General features: G+C 50.1%; 1 protein-coding gene across 1 annotated transcript in view; it reads left to right on the forward strand.

Annotated features, from left to right (window-relative positions):
• The window catches only part of AKT1S1 (AKT1 substrate 1), an 89,511-nt gene that overhangs the window by 28,535 nt on the left and 41,166 nt on the right, over nt 1-19,810 (forward strand). Inside the window, exons 3-4 of the mRNA XM_086930149.1 lie at nt 18,287-18,367; nt 18,475-18,626. Coding sequence (XP_086786275.1) covers nt 18,287-18,367; nt 18,475-18,626 — 233 coding nt within the window. The remainder of the gene's footprint in view (nt 1-18,286; nt 18,368-18,474; nt 18,627-19,810) is intronic.

Here is a 19,810-nt window from a genome sequence, read left to right on the forward strand (position 1 = left end):
AACAGGGTCAAGACTGAAAATAAGCATCCTAGGACCAGTCTAGGGGTTTCACCCCTCACCCCTCATCCGCCCGGATAGCTTGACTCCAGTGGCATGGAGAGCACGGGACCCACGTCTGGGAATACCCGTCCGACTCTGGGTGAACAATGCAAAAAGAACAATTGATGTACAAAATGCAGAACAATCTCATACATTCACCCTGGCAGTTCAGGATGGACTGTTCCTATGAGGCACAGGGTCAAGACTGATTTTGCATATAGCTCTGTCTGTACTGGGGTGGCAAAGTGAGCAAAAGAACAATGATGGATTCAACCCAGATCTGTGACCGGGGGTGAGTGTCTGAAAGGTTTCAGCGTTGCGTCCATCATCTCCTTTCTCTGCTTTCTTCTCCCTAAGTCAGCAGGGTATGTCCAGATGTGGGTCCCTTTCTCACTAAGCCACTGGATTCAAGCTAGCCTGCCTGATAAGGGCTGTCAGCCCGAAACTGTTTCTGGTCCAGGAAAGACCTGGCTTGGCAGTTCGTGCTGGACTGTTCCCATGAGGCACAGGGTCAAGACTGATTTGCATATAGCAGTGTCTGAACTGGGGTGGCGAAGTGAGCTAAAGAACAATGATGGATTCAACCCAGATCTGTGACTTGGGGCGAGTGTCTGAACAGTTTCAGCGCTCTGTCCATCATCTCCTTGTGTTTGCTTTGCCATTAAAGTGAAAGTGCAACATGGGGCCCTTTTACAAGATTGGGCTGTGCCTGGCGCGTCCTGTTGGGGTTGTCGGCGAGTGGATCTCCCACCATTCCAAGCCTGGCGTATTAATCTGCGGCGGAGCTCGCTGCTGCACCCTTAATAGCTGGGGTTTGCGTGGCTGACTACAGGGGCAGACGATTGTCCAGTGTCGTACTCTCGGTCCAATGGTAGGCGAGGCCCGCTGCTTTGGCCGTGAGCTGTTGGCTGCCTGCTAACTGCAGCCTAATGGTACTGTGGAGAGCTCCAGAGAGGTACTCGAGCCCTGGTGGCACCATACTGCGCTTTCCCTGGTTGTAGAGGAGGCATAAGCGAATAGATCCTGCAACAGATGTCGGGCGACACCCAAGCGCGGACCGGAACTGGTAGAGTACAAACCATACCGACACCGCCCAAGCCCAAAACTGATAAAATGGCAAAGCAGGTGTCAGTGGATCAAACCGCAAGCAAGCTGGATGCAGTACTTGCTGCAATTGAGCGTTTGGAGGAAACTGTGAACCAAACCCGCACCTCCCTGGAATCGAAAATAGACAAGGTGGCTATTGACCTCACTCACCTGCATGCGGATCATCGGAAACTGGCGAACCGTACCACAGCACTAGAGGCTGTACTGGAAGACGTCAAACCAAAAGTGTCACAGACGGATAAACTTGTACAAGACTTGCTGAATCGCGTGGAGTTTCTAGAGGATAGAGCTGAGGACACCGAGGGGAGGGCTCGACACAACAACATCCGCATAGTAGGTGTACCGGAGAAGTGGGAAGGGAAGGAGCCTTCCCTACACATGGAGAATTGGCTCTGGGATCTGCTCCTGGAGAGATTCCGCTCGTCACACTTAATCATTGAACACGCCCATAGGGTCCTGGCAAGGCCTCCTCCTACTGGCTCAAATCCGCGACCCCTGCTCCTTTGGATCCTTAACTACAGAGACAGAGATTCCATATTGCAGGAAACAAGGAAGCTCCAAGATGTCCACATTGACAGCCACAGAGTAATGTCCTTTCCGGACTATACCATCCAGGTACAACGTCAAAGGTTCTTATTCATGGCAGTAAAGAAGTGCCTTTGTCAAAATGACCTGAAATATTCTCTGCTGTTCCTTGCGCGACTACATGTGATTGCCGGCGACAAAACACACTTTAACACCTTTGGAGGACTGGCTGGACACATTCACCAGTGCGGGACCCCGAGACAAGGCTACGACTATAACGCTAACGAAATTAAAAGGCCAGTGTCGTCGACTCAGGAACCGCAGAGCTACACGAATGGGGACGGCACCTTCGCCTTCCATAGGTCCGCGCTCGGAGTTGATCCAACTTGACCTGACTAGTAACAATGAACAAATATATGGCGTGCAGAATTCACAAGACTCGAATGACCAGCCGGATGTCACTCCGCAGACGGCGGACCTGATTTCGTAAGCGTTGCAAGCTCCTACATTGGTGTGGACTACAACTAAAGGTATTGAGAGGCAGAAACGGGGGAATGTCGCTGGTCGCATAGACATTTACGATATAGGTTGTTGGGACCTTGCGTGGTGTACCCATTGCAGGTATTGTCACTAATTTATGTAGAATGTGGTGAAACTTACAAGATAGGTCTTGTTGGCACTTTATGGACATCTGTATGCGCAGCCCACTGGTAATGTACCACTGGTGATATAAACACCTTGCTCTTTCTATGGTATGTTCCGCCTGTGAATGGGGAGCCTCTAAGGCGATTGACAAGTAGTTTGTAAACTAAAGTAGAGCAGATTGTAGTACACCCCCTGTATTGTTTTGACTGTTCTCTCCAATTGGAGGTTTGGACGATAGCTAGTTGCATTTTCGCCCTTTTGGTATTTGTTTTTATATTCTTTTGTGATTTTTAGTATTAAATCTTTTTTATTGAGCAATAAACAAGCGCAATGCACCTCCCAAAGCCATCCACGCCGACCCATATATGAGGCGGCCCAAAACGGAGCCAATGTGTACTCATGACTATCTGGCTCAAAAGCCAGTTCAATTAACACAGCAAGCTGTCTACAACCCAGACGGGCCGGCCGCGTCAAAAGAGGTGCCATGGAGGTGCAAGCAGAGCCAATAGAAATGCGAGAATGAACAGGAAACCCAAACAAAGGATAAAACAACCCCAGTGGTCCCCCCCCCCCTCCACCCGCTCCCTCCCCTCTCCTTGTCCATAAGTCGAGCATAGAGTTAACAGTCCGTCACTGACTCGCTACGAGCCAGTCGGTGCAGTGTGTGCTGGGCCTCTGCGCCTGCGTGAGTGTGTTTTGGGCTCTGGGAGTGGGGTGTCTGCGAGACGTAGCAGCCGTAGGTAGCGGGGACAGCTCAATTCCCTGAATTCCCTGGTCAGCAAGGTCAGAAAAGGTTGCCAGAGTGCTGCAAAGTCTGCTCCCCTCCCGCCGAGGCTAATGACTGCTTTTCCATCCCCAGGATCGCCCTGAGACGATGCAGCCATCCCAGTTGTTGCGGGACCTGGACAGCTCTCCAGTGAGCCACAATGTTCTGAACCGCTGCCCCCAGTGCAAGTGCAATGAGCCTCCCTCTCCAGGATTTCAAAGGGTACATGAGAGCGTTAGGAAGGCCCAGTAGAATATATGATGGGAATCAAGGGAGCTGCGTGTCTAGATGAGTCTATCAGATCAAGGATGGGGGTCCAATAGGGCCGGAGTCTTATCACCGCTCCACAGCAGATGTTCCAGCGTCCCGAGTTCCCCACAACCTCTCCAGCAGCGGTCGCTGACTTGGGAGTCCCACCGGTGCAACCTCTCGGGTGTATGATACCAATATGTGGCAACTTTGGTCATTGTTTCAATGAGACCCGTGTGGTGTGCTGAGTGTCTGGCCCTGTAATACACTCCCTCCCATTCCTTCAACGTGAGTTGGCGCCCCAGGTCTTTCTCCCATCTAGCCCTCCCCGCATTGTAGGTATGAATGTTGGTTAGGAGTAAGTGTTGATAGAGGTCTGAGATTAGTTTTTTGTCTGATTTGCGGGTCAGCAGCCACTTCTCGTAGGGTGTGAGGTGTTGTTGCGCTCCGGGCTGGATCGAGGGGTGAAGAACCCAGTGTCGCACCTGCAGGTACTGTAGGCGATCCGTCTCGGCAACGCCGTAGTCCTCTTTCACTTTGTGAAACGGGAGGATACCTTTGAGGTCTAACATGTGTCCCGCATCCCTACAGGGGGTCGCTCTCCACGTCGCATATGCCTTAGAGTCCAGACCTGGTGTGAAGTCTGGATTATCGAATATGAGTCATCGTTGAGGGAAAGGAGGTCAACCCGCTGGCCACAGCCACTCTGCCCCACACCTCGAGGACCGTGCTCGTGACCCTCGAGGCATATAGGTTGGGGGGTCTATGACCACGTGGCAGGAACGGGACGCATTGTAGTGGGCGGCCAGCCAGCGCTTGATCTTGAAAGAGCCAGTGTTTGCCTGACTCCAATTGGTGCCATTCCACTAGCGTGCGCAGTTGTGTCGCCTGGAAGTAGAATGTGAGATCGGGCATGCCCACGCCACCAGGGTCAGGCGGCAGAGTAGCAATGGCATGCTTAAACCGCGGGTGCTGGCCGTTCCAGACGAACCGTGCTAGTTCCGACTGTGTCTTCTGAAGCCACCCCGCCGGCGGCCGCAAAGGAAGTGTCTGGAACAAGTAAAGAATCTGGGGCAGCAGAGTCATTTTGGTGGCCGCGATCAGCCGAGCCAGGACAGAGTGAGGCGTTTCCAACGCCTTAGGTGGTCTCGAAGTTTCTTGCTGAGTTTCGTGTAGTTGGTCTCCACCGTCGGGGACAGGAGGACACCCAGGTAGGGGATGGAGGAGTCGGACCATTGCACATCGAATTCAGCCTTGGCCTCTTCCAGGGTCTCCGGCAGCAACGAAATATTCAGGGCCTCCGATTTCGCCACGTTTATCTTGATGCCCGACGCCTGTGCGAAAGTGTGGAGTTCCGCAAAGAGCGCCCGCAGCGACTGCATCGGGTTTGTGAGAGACAATAAGATATCGTCCGCGTATAGACTAATCTTGTGCGTGTCTCCGCCAAAGGGGATGCCAGAGAGGAGTTCGTGTTGCCGCACTCGTTGCGCCAGTGGCTCCATATAGAGCGCGAACAGGAGGGGGGAAAGTGGGCATCCCTGCCGGGTCCCTCTGCAGATTTCAAATCGTGGGGAAGTGTGGCCATTAACCCGCACTGCTGCATTGGGTCGGCGATAGCAATTAAATATACGGTGGCGGAGGACTTCTCCGACCCCGAAGTGCTGTAGCACCCGGTCGAGGTAGGGCCAGTGCACCCTATCAAATGCCTTTTCCGCATCGATAGTGAGGAGCATACAGCCCGGTCTTGTGCGCGATCCGGCCTCGATGAGATGGAGGACCCGCCGGGTATTGTCGCTTGTCTGCCTTTGTGGGATGAAGCCCGACTGATCAGGCTCCACCAGTTGCTGCATATAGGGTGCTAGGCGACTTGCTAGAATGCCGGTGTAGAGCTTCAGGTCGATGTTCAGTAAGGAGATAGGCCGGTATGAGCTGCAGTTGGTCGGGTCACGCCCGGGCTTAGGGATCACAGAGCTGGCCGCTTCTAGTAGGTCAGGAGGGATGGCGCCAGGCTGATCAAACGTGTTAAAAAGGTCACGCAGGAGAGGGGCCACTTGTGGGCAGAATGTCTTATAAAAGGCCGCTGTATAGCCATCCGGCCCTGGGGATTTCCCCACCTTAAGGCGGGATATCGCCGAGATGACCTCTTCAAGGCCAATGGGCCGATCCAGGAAGTCCGCTTGCGCCTGGTTTAGGGAGGGAAGCGCTGCGCCTCGTAAGTAATCCAGGCCGGCCTGTGAGTCGAGGCAGTCCGCATCATAGAGGGCGGCGTAATAATTACCGAAGGCCGCAGCTATGGCTGCGTCCTCCGTGACTAGGGTACCCTGGGCGGATTGGAGGGAGCGCACGTGCTGCCTCTGGCTTTGTTCCCTTAGTCTGCTCGCCAAGAGCTTCCCACAGCGGTCACCCCCGGTGTAGTATGCGTGTTTGAGGCGCATGGCGGCGTATTCGGCCACATCTTGGTCCAGGGCAGCCAGCATCTTCCTTTCGGTGCATAACTGGCGCCACGCCCGCGCTACCCCGGTGCGCTGGTGCATCTGCTCCAACTCAGCTACACGTTGGGTGAGTTCGGCCCTTTTCAGTGCCCTTTCCTTGTTGTTAGCGGTAGCGATCGAGATGATCTCCCCGCGTTGGACCGCTTTGAGGGCCGCCCAATGTGTGGCCTTAGAAGTGTTCGCGTTGTGCGTCAAAAATTGAGCGATCGCTGCTTTGAGTCGTTCCTGTGTGGTTGGGGCCTGTAAGAGCCCATTCCGCAATCTCCAGTGTCTCTGGGGTCTCGGCGTGGCCACGACATGGAAGGTCGCCACCACCGGCGAATGGTCAGATAATGAGGCTGGGAGTATCTCTACGTCCCGAGCCTGTGTGGTTAGTTGGGAGGAGCACAAAACATAGTCCAGCCGCGCATAGGTCTTGTGAGCTGCCGAATAGTATGTATATGCTGTCGCGTGTGGGTGAGAGTGCCTCCACAGATCTGCGAGGCCCAGATCTGAAACGTGTGCATGTCCTGGTGTCGAGAGCGCCCCCACTTGGCCGAATCTCTGGCCGGAGCGGTCTGCCGTGTTGTGAAACACTAAATTGAGATCTCCACCAAGCAGTAAGTGTGGGTGTGTAGTGGCTGTGGCCGCCTCCAAGGCTGTGTGCAAGAATTTCTCCTGGCCCTCATTCGTTGCGTATACAGTGCCCACTAGTAATGTCTGGCCCGCTACCTGAAAGCTGTGAACGAGCAGTCGCCCCTTAATCTCAGCCTCCTTTTGCAAGACCTTCCCCTCAAAGGATTTGGCTACTAGTATCGCTACTCCCGCCACCTTTTTATGGGCAGACGAGAAAAACTGCCAAGGGAAGGAACGTGACTTAAGTCTATGATGGTCCTTTGATACTAGGTGTGTCTCTTGCAGGAGGCAGATATCAGCTTTCGAGTGTTCCAGGAATGACAGCATCGCCTTGCGCTTGACCGGGTTGTTAAGGCCCCGCACATTAAGCGTGAGCACGGTCAAGGGGCGTGTCATGGTGGGGGCATTGCAAAGTCAGCTAAACCCAGCACCTGGTCTGCATGTATCAATGGTAGGGTACCCCTTCGCCCGACGTGAGTCAGTCTATGAAACCGAATAGCAAGGTCAAAATCCCCTGGACAAGGAGAGCCCCCCTCAACTCCCTCCCTACCCGAACTTCCGCAACACCACCCCCCTCTCTCCCCCCACTCCCTTGTCCCAACTGTGAGAAAGTCTTTATCAAACATAGTCCCAGATCCAGACAGCAGTTCATCTGGACCCGTGGTAGGGTGTATCCATGGTGGGTAGGCAATGGTAACGGCAACCCGTCGGCTCCCCGCCCCCGCCCCCATGCCGCTTAGTGGCCATGCTCTGTGAGGCTTTGTCCGATATTTCTCATGGCAAGCTGGCTGTGTCTTTGAACACCTCTTGAATGGCGGCCGCATGTTCCAGGGCTACTGTTTCGGGGTCTGGCCTGTTAATCTTCTTCTTCTGGTGCTTGTGACGCACCTTTTGCCAGCCCTGTCTATCGCCCAGCAGAGGCATTGACAATGAGGGGGCTGTCCCCGAGTCGTCTCCTGATTCCTCTTCCTCGTGCGGGATGCCCAGTAGATCACAAGTGTCTCTCAGGGATCTAAGTTGCTGCAGGGATCCATTCCACTTAAAAATGATGCGGAATAGGTGTCCCCAGGAGTATGGAACCCCCTTCTCCCGCAAGAAGGCCGTGACTGTCTTGAAAGCTCTTCGCTTTTGAAGGGTGATTGCAGACAGATCCTGGAACAGTTCCACCGTCTGTCCACGGTATATAGTGGGTTGATGCTGTCGGGCAGCTTTCAAGATGCGTTCCTTGAGAAGGAAGTCTGGAAGATAGTCGAGGATATCCGGCGGGGGGTTGGACGCCCGCCGAGGAAGGCCTACTCTGTGCGCCCTATCAATCCTGATCTCGAAGTCGTCCGGCTCTCCCAATATGTCCCTGAACAGGCCTTGCAGGTAGGCAGTCACATCCTCCCCCTCCGTCTTCGAGGGCACGTTCCGGACGCGTTTGTTATTGCGCCTCGAGCGGTTCTCTAGGTCTTCAGTGTGGGTCTATAGCTCCTTTTGTTGCTCCTGGAGTTTAATTATTTCTTGCTGCAGGATATGTACCTCCTCGACCCTGGTAGCGTCTGTTGACTCCACTTCCGCTACCCGCTCCCCCAGCTCAACCATGTCTTTCCGCAGTTCTTTGTAACCTCCCGCCATTTCCTGCTTCATTGTTTGGATGTCATCTCTGAGAGAAGCGAATAATGCCTCCATGAAGGACTTCGTGGCTGGCGCTTCACCGTCCACTCGGACACCCATTTTAGGCTGAGCATTCTGCGCTGGTTTGTCAGGGCTCTTGTCCCCTTTGGCCGAACCTTTCGCCAGCATGTCCGTGATTGCATTTTGAGTACATTGTTATACTGTGAATTGTCATCAAGGGGATCTTTTCTCTTAGTCGGGTAGTTTTACCTCAATTCCCTTGAGCTCTTTAAGGGGTACCTCGATTTTCTTATATACAGCAAGAATATCAATACAACTCCCTTTGTAGCTTAGGGAAGTCTATTTTCCTTTCTTGTCAAGGCTTGTTTCTCCTCTATTTTGTTCGAGTGGGAAAGTCAACCTTTCAGATGCCAGACACTATATACACTTGTTGACAATCCATTAGATGTGCAATAAGATTTTTTTTTTCATCTTATAAGAGTTAATTACTTCTTGATTGTCCAGTGGAATCGGAAATGGGTTGTTCATTTTGATCTGCCACTCATAGACTATTCAATACAATCCTGTGCACCTGCTTGTCTGATCCTGCCCACTCAAATTCTCCTTTAATCTCTGCTGTGGACTCAACTGTTAGTCTGGAATCGCCATAGTTCTTGTCAAGTCAAGTCAAATAATTTATATAGCGCGCTACATACCCAGAGGGTCTCAAGGCGCTTGATGAAGGGTGGGGAATTACTTGTCGAATATCCAGGTTTTAAGTTGCTTTCTGAATGCTAGGTGGTTCTGAGTGAGGCGAAGGTGAGTGGGAAGTGAGTTCCAGGTTTTAGCCGCCAGGTAGGCGGCTAAAACCTGGAACATTACTGCGTCAAGAAGACCAGCATGTCTACCTCCTATCACTTCTTAGCCACCCCCCAAAAATGCACTTTTTAGGTCGAAGCCTGTCGTTCACTGCGCAAGCAGTGTCGCGCATGCGAGATTTTTTGATATCCAGTATGGGGCTTTAACCCGCCTCTGTCTTCCATTGGCTAGCTCCATAAATGGAGGCTAGCCATTGGAAGAGAGATGTGGAAATCATTCTCGGAGCAGATTCGTGGGCGTTCCTATCTTTTTTTTTTTTAAGCCCCGCCCCTTTTTTCCGTCATGAAGTTGTGGGCGTTTTTATTTTTTATTACGCCGATGTTTTTCTTCATTGTTAACCTCGTCCCTGTCCCGCGTGGTTGTATCCTAACCACCTTCCCGTCCCCCCTCCCACTGTCTTTGTTCCCGCCCCCCCCTCGCAGATCACTACAGTCGCCGCCCGGGCAAGAGGTGTCTTTGTTCCCGCCCCCACCTCGCGGATCACCACAGTCGCCGCTTCGGGCAAGAGGTGCTTTTAACATAACCGTGCGGGGAAAGCGGGGGGTGGGGGGGTTTGTTTTATCCCTGCTTTCTCCCTTTGTCAGCATTTTACCGTCATTCTCTTTATCCGTCTTTACCCCTTTTCTCTCTTATTCTGGGTGGAAGGCTGGCGTTAAAACAATAATAAGTGCGGGTTTCCAAATATGAGCGCTGGTGTACCCCTGCAACCAGCTTAGCTGCTCAAAGTAAGCACGGTATATTCTTCACATTAGAGAGGAGCAGGAGCCCGGCAGCTCCGTTAAGTCTGGCTGGGCCCTGCCTATGACCTTCGGATCCAGAGCGCATTTGCTTTCAAGTGACAGCGTCATCATTGATGACGCTATAGTCAGGCAGACTCTGACTGTCAACAGGTAGAATAGCAGGGCCTTAAGTATGTAATAAATACCAGGTACAACTTTCATTGTGGCACTAATATAACCCGATCCTGATGATGGTGACAAGAGTCTGACGGAGAGGGAAGACCATGCAGGCAGACACGTGCAGCGTGAATAAACGTGCCATCTTAACCACACCACGCGCCATTACGCTGTGAGTAGAACTGATTTATTTATACCACATACCAATTGCTGTCCGTAAAAAGCATGTGCCTTGTTGGAAGTTGCATTAAATTCTGTGTGTATGTGGGGCTCTGTGTGAGTCCCATTCATGGCAATAGACCCGATTAATGCCTCGCCCTCAATGGAAGTTCGATGAGAGAAATACATACTACGGGTTCGTTTTTTTTTATCTCCCGCTTTCCTTTTTTAAAATGTTAACATGTATGCTCTAGGGACGAAAGCAAGTAAAACTGGAAAACCGGTCAAGAAAAATCTGCACACCTCGTTTTAAGGGTTTTACCCGAAGCAGCATAGAAAAGTCGCATCTCTAGTAGTGCCGAAGTCGCCAGTCAGCAGGCAGAGACTCCCGCCAAGTCTGATACGCTTATAAAACACCCACAATCCCCCTTAAACAAAAACTCAAAACAAGTACAGCCCATAAAAGACGCTGACTACAAATGTAGCTCCATATGCTAACGAACATTGGTTAATGATAAATGAATGGATTGTTGTATAAGACTATGAGATAAACCATGGCTGGGTAGTGTGGTCTGTGACTTAAATACAGACGGAAGAGAACAAGGACTTGGACAAGGGATGAGAAAAGGGAAGCTCAAAGGCTCAGTAAAACGGCAACGATCCAAATATAGAGGGAATTGTAATTTGTCAATTATTTTTCGAAAATCTAGTTGGCTCCTGCGATGCATGTATTCACCATTTTAAACTGTGTTTGCCACACGTCCATTGAATGGAAAAACCCATCCATCATGGCGCAAGTTTGTTTGTAAATTAAAGGTTTCCGTCATCGACAATGAATATAACGTCCACTATTCCAACATGGATGCGTTCCTGTGTCAAGAGTGAAAAGCCTGCATTATATGAAGGTCGCCGTGGCTAGCCCGGTTGCGACAGACGGCGAGCCTCGCAGGTCGTCCCTTAGCAAATGTTGGAGCTGTCGATGGTTGGGAGCCGCAGGGCTGTATGCGGCAGAGGGGTACGTCTTCCAGGCGGCGCGCCGGACCATGGCGAAGGGGGCGGCCATGGGGCCAGGCACAGTCACGCAGATCATGTTTAGTCTCTGTGAGTATGAGGGACTGCTAAAATGGGAAGGCGGGAGGATGGGAGGGACCTATCTCAACCTAATAGCTGTAGTGAGGGTGATGTCGTGTGTTGCCTTAGTTAGCCATGTGTTGCTTGTCGTAGGTTCTCTTGTGGTGTTTTACTGACCCTATTAGTTGTCTGTTTGCCGTGTCGCTTAATTCAAGGCCTGCAATGCCTTAGGTTGTCCTGTGTTACCTTAGCGCTTGACTTGTTGCTCTACTTTTCTATGTGTTGTCTTTCATCGCTCAGTTCTTTCTGTGCCATATGGCTTTGCTGGTCTTATCTTGCTTAAGTGAGCTCTACTTTTTGTTATGTGGCCCTAATTTGCAGATGTTGGTCTACTGGGCTATATGGGGCCATCGTCTAAGCTTACATTGTGTGTGTGTGGAGCTCCCTGTGTGTGTGTGTGTATATGGGGCTCTGTGTGTGTGTATGTGGGGCTCTGTGTATGTGGGGCTCTGTGTGTGTGTATGTGGGGCTCTGAGTGTGTGTGTATGTGGGGCTCTGAGTGTGTGTGTATGTGGGGCTCTGTGTGTGTGTGTATGTGGGGCTCTGTGTGTGTGTGTATGTGGGGCTCTGTGTGTGTATGTGGGGCTCTGTGTGTGTATGTGGGGCTCTGTGTGTGTATGTGGGGCTCTGTGTGTGTATGTGGGGCTCTGTGTGTGTATGTGGGGCTCTGTGTGTGTGTATGTGGGGCTGTGTGTGTGTATGTGGGGCTGTGTGTGTGTATGTGGGGCTCTGTGTGTGAATGTGGGGCTCTGTGTGTGTGAATGTGGGGCTCTGTGTGTGAATGTGGGGCTCTGTGTGTGTGTATGTGGGGCTCTGTGTGTGTATGTGGGGCTCTGTGTGTGTGTATGTGGGGCTCTGTGTGTGTGTATGTGGGGCTCTGTGTGTGTATGTGGGGCTCTGTGTGTGTGTATGTGGGGCTCTGTGTGTGTGTATGTGGGGCTCTGTGTGTGTGTATGTGGGGCTCTGTGTGTGTGTATGTGGGGCTCTGTGTGTGTGTATGTGGGGCTCTGTGTGTGTGTATGTGGGGCTCTGTGTGTGTGTATGTGGGGCTCTGTGTGTGTGTGTATGTGGGGCTCTGTGTGTGTGTATGTGGGGCTCTGTGTGTGTGTATGTGGGGCTCTGTGTGTGTATGTGGGGCTCTGTGTGTGTATGTGGGGCTCTGTGTGTGTATGTGGGGCTCTGTGTGTGTGTGTGAATGTGGGGCTCTGTGTGTGTGTATGTGGGGCTCTGTGTGTGTGTGTATGTGGGGCTCTGTGTGTGTGTGTGTGTGGGGCTCTGTGTGTGTGTGTGTATGTGGGGCTCTGTGTGTGTGTGTGTATGTGGGGCTCTGTGTGTGTGTGTGTATGTGGGGCTCTGTGTGTGTGTGTGTGTATGTGGGGCTCTGTGTGTGTGTGTGTGTATGTGGGGCTCTGTGTGTGTGTATGTGGGGCTGTGTGTGTGTGTGTGTGTGTGGGGCTCTGTGTGTGTGTGTGTGTGTGTGGCTCTGTGTGTGTGTGTGTGGGGCTCTGTGTGTGTGTGTGGGGCTCTGTGTGTGTGGGGCTCTGTGTGTGTGGGGCTCTGTGTGTGTGGGGCTCTGTGTGTGTGGGGCTCTGTGTGTGTGGGGCTCTGTGTGTGGGGGGCTCTGTGTGTGTGGGGCTCTGTGTGTGTGGGGCTCTGTGTGTGTGGGGCTCTGTGTGTGTGTGTGGGGCTCTGTGTGTGTGTGTGGGGCTCTGTGTGTGTGTGTGTGTGGGGCTCTGTGTGTGTGTGTGTGGGGCTCTGTGTGTGTGGGGCTCTGTGTGTGTGGGGCTCTGTGTGTGTGGGGCTCTGTGTGTGTGTGGGGGGCTCTGTGTGTGGGGGGGCTCTGTGTGGGGGAGGCTCTGTGTGTGTGGGGGGGCTCTGTGTGTGTGTGGGGGGGGCTCTGTGTGTGTGTGGGGGGGCTCTGTGTGTGTGTGGGGGGGCTCTGTGTGTGTGTGGGGGGCCTCTGTGTGTGTGTGTGGGGGGCCTCTGTGTGTGGGGGGGGGCTCTGTGTGTGTGTGGGGGGCTCTGTGTGTGTGTGGGGGGCTCTGTGTGTGGGGGGCTCTGTGTGTGTGTGGGGCTCTGTGTGTGTGGGGGGCTCTGTGTGTGTGTGGGGGGCTCTGTGTGTGTGTGGGGGGCTCTGTGTGTGTGTGGGGGGCTCTGTGTGTGTGTGTGGGGCTCTGTGTGTGTGGGGGGCTCTGTGTGTGTGTGTGGGGGGGGGCGGGCTGTGGGTGTGTGGCTGTGTCTGTGTGGGGCTCTGTGTGTGGGGGGGCTCTGTGTGGGTGTGTGGAGCTCTGTGTGGGTGCAAATGCAATAGGCATTTGCGAAAGATTAAGCTATTGGCATTGTAAATGACAATGCCATTTATTTATCTGTTTTCAAAACCAACACATAAATAAAAAAAAATTCATTTACAATGTCAATAGCTCTAACCTTTGCAAAGGCGAGACCGTTGCATTTAAATGCTTGTTTTACACTAACTTTGTTTCTTGACCATCCTTCCCTAATTTTAATACTGCATCTGCAAACAAACATTTGCCCGTGCAGCTTTTTTCTTCTTCTTTTTTTTTTTCTTTTTTTACTGTGTACTGAGTTATTGAGTTATACACAGAATTCCACAAATGGTCTGTTGACAGAATCTTCTCCTCAGACAGAAACTTCATGACTATTCTTTTCATATACAGTGGAATTATTTACCTAGAATCTGACCTAGACTGCCTTTCAGCATTCTAGGATCAATCCTGTCACCCTCCCTCCCCTCCCCCCAACAATGTTTTAGATTTGTAAAACCCTCAGAGTGCTCTTGGGCTAAGGCTCTGATCTTTCTTTGTTTTTTAGGTCTCGGCCTAGAGATGCGCGAAGCGCGTTCTCGGCAGAGATCTATTGTAATCGTTTCAGCCGGCAAAGGAGACAAGAGCTGGGCATGCGCCCAGCATTTTCAATGGGAGAGGAGCGACAAGAGCTGGCCACGCGCGGATTCAGTTGCGCGCACGGCACCAGCGTCTCCGCCGCGCGCCGATGACTGCTCTCTTCCTGGCCGGTTTCATGGAAAGCAGCATGCTTGTTCTTTCCTCCCACCCTTTCACTACCAGGTCCCCCCCCCCTCGCCGTACTTGACTGGCTGTTTGTTTATTTATTTGGACACCGGGAGACCGAAGCAGAGGCCGTCACCCCTTGCGGGGGCTGCCGACAGAAGCAGCCGTCCTTTCCTCCGAGGAGCGAGCGGCCGCTGGCCCCCGGATCCTCCCCGTCCCCTTCATTGTACCCAGGGAATGCTTCTCCTGCCCCATTCCGCCTCCTCCACTCCCGGGGCTGGCGTGCAGTGATGGCAGCGATGCGGGCCCTTTTGTTCAGGGTTTGACAGGCTGGCCGGAGACGGAGTATAAAACAGGTTTTCTTTTTGTTCTTTGCGGTTGATACCAGCTTTTTTATTATAGTGTTAATTGTATGTTTATTTGTGCTCCAAGCGCGGCATAGCAATCACACGCGATGTTGATCATCCCGCAGAGACTTGAACCCGGTTATTACATAATAAATGCAGTTGTTTTGCACTTATTTTCTCAGTTTTGTTATAAAGTGCGGCACACTGTGCTTGACTTGAACCCGGTTAGTACACAATAAATGCCCGTGTTTTGTACTTACTTTATCAGTTTTGTTATAAAGCATGGCACACCATAATTGATCTTTATTTATTTGTTCTTCCTTGCATTCACACACAGTGTTGAGCATCCTGCAGAGATTCGAACCCGGTGCTCCAGTTTAAAAGTCGGCCACGTAGCCGTTACGCCACCTCCAAATTGATGGGTCTAAACTAGCAGCCATCTTAATGATCTGCCACTCCGTGCTGTGACGTTAATGCGTCCATGGAGACACCGGTGTACATCCACATGCAGCGCGGGACCCAGTAAGCTAGACACTGAAGAGTTCCAACGCTGCTGCTTCAAGTATCCGGCCTCTGAATGGCAAAGTCCTGGAGTCCATTCTGGTAACTGCTGAACTACAGCGTGTAATCACACAAGTAGTGGCATGATTAGTTTGGAAGAGGCACATGCTTGGCTGATGCATACACTTACGCTGCAGGCAAGACTAGTGTGTGTCTTAGCTCTTAGACGTTTCCGGAGTCTAGGAGAGGGCAGTTGATGTATAGGAAGCAGGGTGGCTGCATCCTCTGGCTCTGCCAGAGTCCATTCATTCTCCAGTTTACAAAAGGGGGTGGTGATGAACAGAGTGTCTGAATTGAGCAGACCACTCTTACCCAGTCCAAAGATCAGGGCTTGATCCATCACCGTTATTTATCTCACTGCCCCATCCCAGCTCAGAACCTGGCTATATGCAAATCAGTCTGTCCCTGGCCCAGTGCATCATGGGAACAGGGCAGACTAAACTACCAAGCCAATTCTTTACCAGAAAGGAGACAAGCTACCGGGGACCGGTTTCTGGCATTTCAGCCTCTTCGGCCCGGCTTGCTTGAATCCTGATGGAGCAGTGAGAAAGGGACTCATGTCTGAGTATACCCTGCCACACCTATAGTGGCCAAAATCGATTTACAAAAGGGGGTGGTGATGAACAGAGTGTCTGAATTGAGCAGACCACTCTTACCCAGTCCAAAGATCAGGGCTTGATCCATCACCGTTATTTATCTCACTGGAACAGACTAATTTGCATACAGCCAGGTTCTGAAACTGGGATGGTGCAGTGAGCTAAAAAACGGTGTTGGATCTAGCCCTGATCTCTTGACTGGGTGAGAGCCTTCTGCTTAATTCAGAGACTCTGTCCCTCACCACCCCTTGTTGTAAATATTTTTGTCCACCCTAAGCGTGGAAGGGTATTCTCAGATGTGAGACCCTTGCTCATTGCACCATCAGGATTCAAGCAAACCGGGCCGAAGACGGCTGTAATGCCAGAAACCGGTCCCCGGGAGCTTGTTTCCTTCCCAGTGTAAGAATTGGCTTTTGTAGTTTGGTTTGCCCTGTTCCCATCATGCACTGGGACAGGAACAGACTAATTTGCATACAGCCAGGTTCTGAAACTGGGATGGTGCAGTGAGCTAAAAAACGGTGTTGGATCTAGCCCTGATCTCTTGACTGGGTGAGAGCTTTCTGCTTAATTCAGAGACTCTGTCCCTCACCACCCCTTGTTGTAAACATTCATTCTCCAGGGCGCAGCTTGCTTGCCTGCCCTATGACACAGTAAGCAACAGATGAGCCTTCAACACTGTGACCCGAATGGAAGCTGTCCTTGGCAGGCTTTCTCGGGGTGTACCACGGCAGGGTGTCGAGCCGTCTGCATTTAATCTCTGGGGCCCCTGCATCTATGGGGTCCCAGCCTGGGCGCTGAACTGAGCTGCTCGACCATGCTCTTCAAGTTGCTCACACCCTGCAGCAGCAGCTCGCAAAATTCTGACGTGGCCAAACGAGAGAAACTGAATAAATTGTTTCTGCTCTTCTTGTCCTCATGCTTTTCAGAATAAACTCGGACACCTACTTTCTATCCATGCAGTGCCCTGTCTCTCCAACGCTAAGCCCTGAATATACATCGTTTCTATCACCCTGTTCCCTCATGCTAGCGTGCGGTGCTTGCTAGGGTAAGATTAAGCAGTGTTCCTTTACCTTTTACTGTGTAATTCCTATGTTGATGCCATGCGAGCCCTGCTTTATCTGTGTGTATGCATTACTAGTTTTTCTTTCTCAATAACAGACAAAAAAGCCACTGTTTGCCTGTCTTTGTTGCTACTTCCCTCACGTTTCTCGTTTTGTGTTTCGCACTCTGTTGCCCCGTTTGTGTTTTTCTGGGTGTAAGAAGTGTGTGTGTGTTTGTGTTTGTATGTGTTTGTATGTGTCTGGCGGCAGCACCACATAAATACGATCATAAGGCCGGCACTCTAATGACAGCGACAGATGGAGCGAACGTGGGAGACTTAATTCGGAGCACTGAAACAGACTGAGAGAGAGGGACAAGTGAGGACTAAGGTGAGGGAGGAAGGGAGGAGAGAAGAGGGAAGACAGGAGGGAGTGCAATGCCAATAGCTCTCCCTTTAATAATGCCGAGACCATTGCATTGTAAATGCTTGTGATGCATATGTCGTGGTGATGTTCCTAGGACAACACTGTCTGTTTTGAGAATAATTAAAGCCCATACTTGCTCCTAAGCAACCTTTAAATTAGTTGCTTAACGAATTGAACACATTTCCATTTATTGCAGATTGCAACACCCTGGAGAGAGAGCTTGGTTCCTCTGTGCCTGTCTGTCCTTTTCTCTCACTTGACAGCAAAGGAAATCACCTTCATCCCTCAGTTTGAGGCAACTAAAGGGTGGCATTAAGCATCCATGTTCTAAGAATTTGGCTCTAAAAGTATAGGCATTGGTTTGGTTTAAAAAAAAAAAAAAAAAAAATAACCTTTTTAAAAATCAGTGTCTTTCAAGTAGGTCCCACTCACTTTGACTTCTTATGAAAGGAATGTCATAGGGTGAGCAGGGTTTCTCATCTGTACTTTCAGATTGACCATGCTCTATGTATCACCAGGCAGAGCATTCTTCCCTGCACCGAGCCAGCTCACAGACTTTACAACAAATTGCTCAAACATGTCATGAGGAACAGAGAATTGCCGTCTCTAATAGAGAGGAGGAGGAGGAGGCACAGAAATAAATGGAACAGAATAACTAAGTGATGGCGTAATCCGACAAATCCTGCACTGTCTACTGGAAATTAAATAAAATTAAATTAATTTTAAATGTCTTCAATAACATTTATAATTCTATTAAAACAATAGATCAAAAGACACTTTTCTTATTACCTATGGCCTAGGTCTTTTGTGCTATGCATGTGGCCTGAATTGGCTTACAATGCAGAACTGGGAGGAGTCCACCTCAATTGCTCTCGTTACTATTCCTTAACTGGAATAATCTAGAGAAGGGAGTGGTTCTGGTTCATCTGTGTACGTTAAATATGCATTTTTTTCCAGTCTTTAGCTTTCTTCTTTATTTTTATTTATTCATTTAACTGATATGTTTCTGTGATGCCCTTTAATGCATTTATAACAATCCTGCTAGAGTAAATCCAATAGGTCAGTGATGCCTGTAAATAATGCTTTGCCTCTTGGCACAACAGTGATAAAAGGACTAAAAGTTTCACATCATAAGAGTGTAAAGTTTGATATAGACACTTACTGACCCAGAACTGTCTTTTGTTTTAGGAATGTTTGTGATGGATGAAGATTCTACTAGTCAGGAGTGTGAGCCCTTCTTTGAGTCTGACCAAGAGGAAAGCACAGATGGTAAGTGGAGAATTAGCTTATTCTGGCATGATCTTTGATTGGTTCACTATAGATTTAGAAACATATTATGTTATGCTATTGAGTGTTTCTCATTTCTTGTTTTTAAGACGGCAGTCTAAGTGAGGAAGTCCCTGGTCACCCACCCCCTCAGTCTGCATTCCAACAGTATGCCAAGTCGCTGCCAGTCTCTGTGCCTATCTGGGGATTTAAAGCAGCTCAGAGCCACAACCATAAGTCCTCGGATGACGAGAGTGGGAAGGTAAAGATTGGTTCTCTTTTTGGTAGTGTGGGAAGGGGCCAGTTTTTTTTTTTTTTTTTTTTTTTACTTTCATAATGGAAAATTTATATTCTGTGAAGGGCAAGCAGGCAAGAATTATGCATTTGTTTCTCTACTTTATTTTTCTCAAGCAGCATTTAACAGAAATCTACCTTCCTCCTTGGCCACTGGGAAAGGAACTAGAAACCTTAAACCAATTGGCGTCCATTGTGTATTATATAGTCTGTCTTCCTACCCTACACTCCGTATTTCTTCTTGTGATCGTGACCATAATCTCTGCAGCCTTCACTCCTGTTTGGAGTTCAGTCCTTAGGATAATAAGTGTCACCATCCTACCCTTGTAATCTGTGTTGCATGCAATACCAGAATTCATTCATTTGGAAACCTCTTAATTCTAATACCACCACAGTTACTACAATTCTTTAAAGTCATGAAAAACTGATACCTATAACTTGTGAGGTCTTCCACCTTTGCGTAAGTTGTACCCGTTCCTTTATTATGGACGCAATACAATCCTTATGATCGTCGGGTCTCCATGTACTGAATAGAATTGAAACTTTCTGTTACGAAAACTAGAGCATTTTATGTTCGGTGCCTGGACAGGAGGCAAAGATTATTCTTGTTGACAGCTTATCCACCACCAAGGATGCTATATCTAAGACTGGCTTGAAATAAAACCTCTTAAACTTTGAGTCTGAGGACCATTCTGCAGCACTGATTAGATCTTCCAGTGTTGCACTTAATAAGATAACTTTGGCGGCCATAGTCACTCTAACAGAGTAAGTATCCAACATTGCTCTAGCTATGCCTGTCTCCTGCATCGTCCATTGTACCCACCTTGCTATGGTTGGGGAGGTACCCACCTTGAAGGGCTTTCTAAATAGAAACTAGGATATTCAGTTCTACTGGAGGCTGCAACTCTTTCTTCATGTTTTCCTAAGCCTTAAGGCATCTTACCACATACAATTTGGGCATTTTGTCAAAAGCTGGATATTAAATCACTCTAGTGCGGAATTTTGTCCTCCTGGAGGTATGAAAGGTCTCATCTGAGGTAAAAAGCCTACCTGAGCTGTCTAGACCTCCAACACTGGATAACCTTCGGCATGAAACAGCATATTAACATGCCCATCTTACCTGATAATTACTTCCTGGAAATATGCTAGTTA

This window comes from Lissotriton vulgaris, chromosome 7 (genome assembly GCF_964263255.1).
Source record: "Lissotriton vulgaris chromosome 7, aLisVul1.2, whole genome shotgun sequence".
Taxonomy (NCBI): Eukaryota; Metazoa; Chordata; class Amphibia; order Caudata; family Salamandridae; genus Lissotriton; species Lissotriton vulgaris.